Below are 9,207 nucleotides of genomic sequence, written 5' to 3' on the forward strand. Positions count from 1 at the left end.
GCGAAGTTCACCCTTATATATTTTTTTTTTTTTTTTATGCATGCTCACTAAATGAAATTTGAATGTACGTTTATTATGTGAAGCTTTGTCATCTGCGTTTTGCGCAATGCTGAAGTGAAGCGAAAAGGAAAAAAGAAAAGAAAAAGAAAAAGCATCCGAAATAGGAAGCGAAAAAGAGAGAAAACGAAAGAGAAATAGTTAACAATATACAAATAAATTTCATTAGTCCCTCCTATTCATATATATATGTATATATGTATATATGTATATGTGTATATGCGTATATGTGTATATGCGTATATGTGTATATGTGTATGTGCACATATGTATACATACCCTTCAGTTTGCACGGGGAAACGTGTAAATTTGGCCTACTGATGCAATTTTATTTTCCAAGAAAAGTATCACTTCTTGTTAAGGCCTATTTAATGACAGCGATAAATTTTTTCCTCTATCATTCTTTGGAATAAAAACTTAGATTAAAAAAGGTAAATACATTAAAAATAATAATAATGATGAGGAGGAGGAGGAAGACTAAATAGTACAAACTATGAGCTAGTATGTCTAAAAATGTTGTCTAAATGTTTTCATCGTGTCTTTTTTTTTGAATCCGTTTTGAATTGGGGTTAATTTCGCCTTCACAAAATGTATACATATATGCTTGTATGTAAATGAGGACGTATGCACGTATATAAGTATGCATGTATGAATGTATGTATTATTATACGCATATATATAAATATATACATACACATAACGCACAAGTAAAATGGCTTCAAAGCAGATTTTTAAAAAAACAAAAGGTCGAGAATATATATGTAGGTCAAAATGTCCGAACTGCTTTTGTGAATTCATTCGATAATAAGGTCTTTTAATTCAAAATGTTAACTTACAGAAAACGAAATTTCATAATAAATTGATAATATTAAAAAAAAATGAAGTGAAACAAATTAAAACGTAACAAATGCAAGCGAGTTATTCCAAATCGTACAGTAGAAACATAGGGAAGAAACAAAGAAGCGAAAAATGTAAAACGAAAGCACAAAACAAAAGTCCAAATCAAAAAACTCAAAGCAATAGCGCAAAAAGAACACATCTTTACGCTTAACTTTAAAACATATTTGACAAGAAACAAAATGCTCCATCATGTAACGTAATACCTTCTAGTTTCTAAATAAAAAGAAGAGCATTAAATAAGCGAAACAACCGAAAGGGTAATATTTATAAGGCAGAATTCTAAGCATATTCATATGTAGACAGAGTTATCTATTTAGTTTTTCTTCGTTTTGGTGCAAAAAAAAAAAAAAAAAAAAAAAAAAAAAGGTTGTCATATAATAAATTTCTCCTAATTCCACATCGGGTCATTCGCGTCAACAACTTCAAAATCTTCATTTTCTTGTTCATTTGAACCTTCATTATTTTCAACATTTTCAAACTCCATATTAGAACTATGTGGTGCCTCTCCCCCATTTAAAGCATTATACCCATATATTAATCCTCCAGCTGTTAGGGCTAATAGTCCGATTATACCTGCTGCTAGGGAAACCTGTTCACCTGTTCCTAAACCTTCGTTTTTATTTGCATCATTTTTATCCTTTCCCCCGCCGCTACTTCCGTTGCTCCCACCACCCACGTCAACTGACGCGCAAGCTGGAACATCGCACATTTCCGTCTCTTCAACTTTTATATTCTGCTGTTCACAGGTTAAACCAATATTCCCGTTCATATCTTGTGATGGGGGTATCAATTCTAAAGGTTCTCTCCTTCTTCTTGATCTGAATGATTCTATTCCACATGTTGCTGAACAATTTCCCCACTCTTCCCATTCATTACATAAAGCATCAATGCATTGATCACTGGGTGCAGGACATTCCTCTTCTCTAAATAATTTGTAATCGTTACAAAATGGAGATACTAATTCACTATTTTTTATATTTTTCAGTAAATCTAGTTTTCTCGTAAGTATTCTTTTATTTGGAATATGACAAGATGATGTCGTCGCTAACGATGTAGAGGACAGTGATTCAGATGGCATCCATCCAGATGGGGATCGCTCCGATCGTTCCTCCTTTTTGCAATCCACCCACGTTTCCCAGTCATTGCACTCCCCACCGTCACACAGGGGTAAATTCAAACAAGGTTCCGTCTCTACTTTATTGTAGTATTCTAAACACGAATCTTTTTCCTCTCCATCAAAATAAAGCACATTAGAAACAAAATGTCTTATTCTCATTCCAACATTACATGTTCGATCACATTCTGACCATTCTGTCCAATCACCGCATGGATTGTTCGTGCATGGGGTACCCTCATCATGTTCAACCTTATCTTGATAGTAATAATGGCCTTCGCATTCATCTAGTTCTTTTCTATATTCGATACTACGACTATTTGCATTAGTGACTCCTCCACCACCTCTGGTGTTACTGTTACCATTCCCTACAATTACATGAGCTCTTTGAACCCTTTTTCTAGGCCCACATGTTGCTGACCACTCGGTCCATTCTGACCAGTCAAAACATTTTTCATCTTCGCATCTAGGCACTGAACATACTTCTGTTTCTATCTTTTCAAACGTTTTGCAATGTTCATGTTGCTCATCAATGTCCTCTGGTAAAATTGTAAAAGTCCTTGATCTAATAGAATATCCACATGTCTTCGAACAAGAAGACCATTCTCCCCATTCGCCAATGTCCTCACATACATCTGTCGTAATTGTACCAGTGGAATCACAGTTTTGAACATTACATGCTTCTAATTCAGTTGAATTAAATTTTTTACACTCGTCACTATCTGAAGAGGTATCTCTACGTCTTATTCTTATACCATCTCCACAGGTAGCATTACATGGACTCCATTCCCCAAAATCTCCACACAAATCATTGCACTCTTCTTTTACAGGGCATTTTTTATATTCAATAGAACTCAAGTCCATACATGAACTACCGTATTGATCTCCAAGAAATCCTTCTTCTTTTAATGTATATGATGGTCCCTTTCTTTCTCTTTTACTAAAAGCATGATTGATATTACATGCATTATTATCAGGACATGGACTCCAGTCACCCCATTCAGAACATTCTGCATCTTCAGGGTATTGATTACATATATGGCTGCCCTCTACTTCTGAAGCAGATAGTAAATTTTCCCAAGATACTTTAATTATATTCTTACACTTGGACAAGGTAGATGCTTTTTCACAATCCCCAAGAATTTGATATTCCTTCTCATCGATAGTATCTATTGCATATACAAATAGATCTATTTTATTTATTCTTAATAAGGACATTTCTTTTCTTAATTCATTCAAATCCGTGTTTGATTTTCCTTCAACTAACATTATGATTAGTTTCCTTTTATATGTTGGTGCATTACTGAATACCTTTTCCCTCAGATATTTTAAATTATCTGCTATATCTTTTTTACTTGAGTGTGATATCAGTAGTTTGTTTATTTTACTGATAATTTTATTTTTTTTGTAACTTATTTTTTTATCTAAACTCCATTCTTGCTTAACTTTTTTTTTCATTTTTACTACAGTTACATGCGTTCTATATTTGGACAAATAATTTTGTTTAACTATTTGTGTAGCAAAAGGCTTTACATACCTATTCCATTGTTCTTTACTAATGTTTACCGATTGATCTAAGACAATAGCTATATCTAAAGATTTTTTACATATAGAATTACTATCACATACATCATCATCACATTCTTCACATGATTCATCCGAACAGGAGAAATCTGGTGGAACTTGTGTACCATCAGTGTCTATATCACAAATGTTTTTTCCTACAAAAGATTCGACAGTATTATTTATATCAGATGAAAGAAGAGATGTAATAAACACATTTGGACAGTCATTCGTATCTACATTGCATCCACCTGCAATGTATAATATTTCTTTAGGTAAGCTTTCCAATGCTACTATTAATAATTTCACTTTTTTATCTGCATAATTTTTTGACATATTTTTTAATGTTCCTTGTTCAGATATATCATTATTACTATTTGTGAGTAATACAGCAACTTTAGGAGCTTTTTCTCTATTCCCATTTCCAAAAGACTGTTTTAATCCTAGTTCTAACGCATTTGTAATGTTCGTTTTATTATTGGTATACCAATCATCTATACCATTTTCTAAAGCGTTTAGTAAATCCCCTTTATTATATGCTTTTGTATCATCAAAATTAGTGTTAATACTTTTTGATCCTAAATATATGGAAAGTGCTACATGAACATGTTGTTCACCTATATGGAAAATGTTAATTATATTTTTAGCATAATCCTTAAAATCATTTCCGCTTTTATAATTTTTTGCCCTTGTTGTTGATGGTACTCCAATAAACGTTAAATCGAAGTAATCTTTACAAAAACATTCATTTCCTATACACTGAGGGGGTGAAATGGAAGGGGGAGCTTCAGTTTCATCTATAGGACTCTCTGTATCACATATTTTATCAACCATTCCTTTGGATATATTTTTTATATTGTCCCAATCCGTTTTTATAGCAGATGGGCAATCTCCATTTGTTTTATGACATCCAGCCAGTAATCTTAAATTATTCATGAGAGCTCTACCAACACCTATCACCAACAATTTTACATTTTCTTTCTTATACAATGCACTTACATCTGACAAAATTGTATCACCAGATTTACTGTTATTACCATCAGTAAATAACATGGTTACTTTAGGCACATATAACCTACTATTTTTTTCATCTTTTATGTATTTTGCGTATTTTTCTAATCCGTATTCTAGTGCTTCTACTATATATGTATAACTTCCCGCCTTATAAGAGCTTTTTAGTTCTTGAACTTTCTGTGTTAACGTGTTCTTATTAGAACTTGCTTCATCAGAAAATTTAACAAAATCTCTCATATTTTTAGCGAATAGCATAATTCCAACATGCACCTTGCTATCAGAAACATCTAAATTGTCAATAATTTTTACAACAAATGGGAATACTTGATTTTTCCAATTATCGTAACCTATGCTTGCGGATTCATCCAAAATTAAAGTTAAATCATATATATTTTCACAAAGGCAATCATTTCCGCTACATGGATTAGATGGTGTTGGTTCAGGCTTATCAACTTCTGGTGGTGGTACTACTACTGACCCTGTATCACATATTTTCTTAACAAATACATTTGACATGACATTTAATTGACCCCATTCAGCCCTAATAATAAAAGGACAAATTTCATTATTTTGTGGACATCCGACTAAGATTTTCAACTTATTTTCATTAGCCATTGAGACTCCTAATACTAATAATTTTACTTTTTCTTTTCTATATAATAATCCGATATGATGTAATAGCTCATCTGATTCACTAGAATCATTACCATCCGTAAATAGCATTGTAATTTTAGGTGCCTTAGTTCTATTTGAAATTTTCATGAAATATCTTAATGCATAATCTAGACTTTGAACCATAAATGTTTTCTTTCCGTTTTTGTAATTTCTTTTTAAATCTTCTATTTTTTGCATTAAGTTCCCTTTTTCATATCTTGCTTTGTCAGAAAATCTAACAATATCTCTACTATGATCTGAAAAAAGCATAACTCCAACATGTACTGTATGATAGCCTACATTTAAAGATCGTACCATTTCCTTCGCAAATGGAACTACTTCGTGAGACCATCTAAAATCGCCAATACTTGCTGATTCGTCTAAGAGGAAAGTTAGGTCATAAAAATCTTTACAGTAGCAGTCTTTGAAGTCTGAACAAGGCAAATGTTCTGGCTCTGCGCTTCCTGGAGAACCGGGGTTGCTTTCTGGAGAACTTGGATTACCTTCTGGTGAACTTGGATTACCTTCTGGTGAACTTGGATTACTTTCTGGAGAACCTGGATTGCTCTCTGGAGAACTTGGATTACCTTCTGGTGAACTTGGATTACCTTCTGGTGAACTTGGATTACCTTCTGGAGAACTTGGATTACCTTCTGGAGAACTTGGATTACCTTCTGGAGAACTTGGATTACCTTCTGGAGAACTTGGATTACCTTCTGGAGAACTTGGATTACCTTCTGGAGAACCTGGATTGCTCTCTGGCGAACCTGGATTGCTCTCTGGCGAACCTGGATTGCTCTCTGGCGAACCTGGATTACTTTCGGACGATCCTGGAGTTTCTCCTGTATCGATATCACATATTTTATCTGTAAGCACTTTCGTTATCCTAGTTAATTCTTCCCAGCTTAATTTCATAACTTGTGGACAATATTCATTTTCTTGACAACCAGCTAATAATTTTAAATTTGCTAGAGTAGCTTGATAAACTCCTACTACTATTAGTTTTACATTTTCTTTCTTATATAACAATCCCATATTACCTATATCTTTCATATTTTTAGAAGTTTCATTGCCATCCGTAAATAGTATCGTCACTTTAGGTGCATTTGGTCTACTGTTTGGATGTTTTGTGAAATTTTTTAGAGAAAATTCCAAAGTTTCGACAATACGTGTACCTGATCCTCTTCCATACTTGTCTGTTAACCCTTTAACTACATTTATTATGTCTTTTTTCATGTATCTTGTTTCTTGATCATAACTAACATCTGTTCTTACGTTTATGGAAAAACGAATAATTCCTACATGTACTTTATCTTTACTTATATTTAAATTATTTACAACTTGTTCTGCAAATGGAATAACATCTTTTTTCCATTTATTTTCTGTTATACTTCCTGATTCATCTATAATTAAAGTTAAATCATAATAATCCTCACAAAAGCAAGCATCACCTTGACAAGGGGTGTTTGGTTGTGCGGGCTCGGGTTCAGTCTCTGGCTCTGGTTCTGGCTCTGCATGACATATTTTAGAAGTCAGTTTTTTTGTTATATCGTTTATGGTTTCCCATTCAGCTTTCATAGAATAAGGACAACTGGAATTTTTATCACACCCAGCAATTAATTTTAAATTTTTATCTTTCGCTGCTGCGACACCAAGAACTAATAATTTTACATGCTCTTTTCGATAGGATAAGCCCATATTAAAGAGCTCTGTATCTTTTGCTCTAGTATCGTTACCATCAGTAAATAGTATTGTTACTTTAGGTGCATCCGATCTTCCTTTTATGTGCTTCGAATAATTTTGCATAGAGTACTTTAAAGCTTCTAAAATTTTTGTACCACTGCCATTACCATAATTTGTTTTTAGTTTATCTACTTTGTTTAAAATATCATCTTTTTTATAACGTGCATCTTCGTTAAATGTTATATAATCTCTATTTTTGGAAGAAAATAACAAAATGCCTACGTGCACTTCATTTTCACTAATATGTAAATCCTTTATAATTTTATCTGTAAACGGTATGACGTAATTCTTCCAATTTTTAATTCCTATGCTTGCAGATTCATCTAAAATTAAAGTTAAATCGTAAAAATTTTTGCAAAAGCAGTCATCATCACCTACACATGGTGGAGGTGGACTGTTTGCTAGAATATTAAATTGAAGAAAAGATTGTTTTATTAATTTTTTCTTTTTCTCGACTTTATCTTCATTCTGTGCTTGTACATTGGACTTTCTTGTTAATTTTACATATTTATTAGGTGATTCATCATGACTGCGCGTTGTTCTTACCGTGTTCGAATGCAGAAAAAGAGCGAAATAACATAATATGAATACAAATGCTTTGTTCATTTGTCTTTTACTTTGTTTTTAAAATAGAGACCACGTTTTTTTTGAACTTACATTTAAAATAAATAGAAAGTTGTAATATATAAAATGTACTAAATTACAAGTAACGAATAACAAATAAAGAGTAAGAAACTTGAACAAAAACAAATGTCTCTGGTAGAGAAACAAGTACAAAAAAAAAAATAAAAATACATATATATATATTATATATATGCACATATGCATATATTTAAAAATGTATACAATAATCCATTTAAGTAGGATGGTTGTACCTTCTTAAAATTATTAAATACGTAAAAAAACACAGAAAAAAAAAAAACATACATATATATATATATATGTACATACTAAAAAATGCGAAAAATACAAAAAAAAAATAAAGGAAAAATACATAAATACAAAAGTACAAAAACATGTGTTGTTCATTAGACATAACAAATCTATAATGCCTTGTGGAACAATGAAAAAATTTTAAATATACTACTTATAAACTTGACCCAAACAAAAAATGAAAATAAAAGAAAATATATTTAAATAAAATAAAATAATAATAGTAGCAGTTATAAAAAATTACTTTAAATTTAAAGTTGTTTTAATTGTTATTGTTAACATTTTTTTTTTTTTTAATAGCTAAATAGCTAAATAACCATTATAGCTAAAAAACTACGGATTATTTCCTGACATTCATAATTTTCACTAGTATTTTAAAAAAATTAGAGCATAATTTCATTTTTATTCGCAACTTAAAAATAACAGGTATGTTCTATATTAGTATGTTGCTCATGTTGGGCAACTTTTATATCTTAAACAGCTATTCAACTTCATACTTTACATGAAAAAAAAAAAAAATTACAGTGTATTTTTATTTTTAACATTCCTTGTTCATAACTTTAAGCTAAAATTATTAACATAAAAGTTATTTTGGCTAATTCAAATAAAATATTAATCTTTCACTTTTATTTTTTTTTATTTTTTAATCTATAGGACAGAACAATGTCTTAATTTGCTTTAAAAAAAATATATATCGTGGATCTTAAAAAAAAAAAAGCTAATTTTCATTTTTTATAATATATGTTATCAAACAGTAAAATAACACTATGAAATTAGGTGCTCAATTAAAAAAAAATCTATCTTTATGTATATATGTATGTAAATATACATACATATATAATATTTGTTTACACAACTTAAGGAGTTACATTTATGATTTTCATTTAAAGCTGCAAATAGGAATATATGACCTCAATTTTTTACTACATAACAAACGCTTTCAAAAAGAAAAAAAAAAATATATATATATATATATATATATTTATTTATTTATTTACTTAAATAGTTCATTCTTACCTTAAACAATCAGCAAAAAGGTAGTTAAAATACCATGTATTCCATTTTATTTCTCAATATTTTTTCTTATTTTCACTTATAAATAATTTTAAAAATGATACTTACACATTTACATTTTTTTTAAAAATTTAGATGATCATGGTAAAATATATATTTCATGTGTTTCTATAAAAATAATATAAAATGTTCACGTAAACCACATGCTGCAATAA

General features: G+C 30.6%; 1 protein-coding gene across 1 annotated transcript; it reads right to left on the reverse strand.

Annotated features, from left to right (window-relative positions):
- Positions 1-1,345: 1,345 nt before the first annotated feature.
- MKS88_002450 (circumsporozoite- and TRAP-related protein) lies at positions 1,346-7,651 on the reverse strand (the record flags this gene model as incomplete). The annotated part of the gene is made up of 1 exon (XM_067215461.1): positions 1,346-7,651. One exon carries the CDS (start codon positions 7,649-7,651, stop codon positions 1,346-1,348), a length of 6,306 nt encoding a protein of 2,101 aa, XP_067073885.1.
- Between the last annotated feature and the right edge of the window lie 1,556 nt (positions 7,652-9,207).

Source organism: Plasmodium brasilianum, chromosome 8 (assembly GCF_023973825.1).
Source record: "Plasmodium brasilianum strain Bolivian I chromosome 8, whole genome shotgun sequence".
Lineage (NCBI taxonomy): Eukaryota > Apicomplexa > Aconoidasida > Haemosporida > Plasmodiidae > Plasmodium > Plasmodium brasilianum.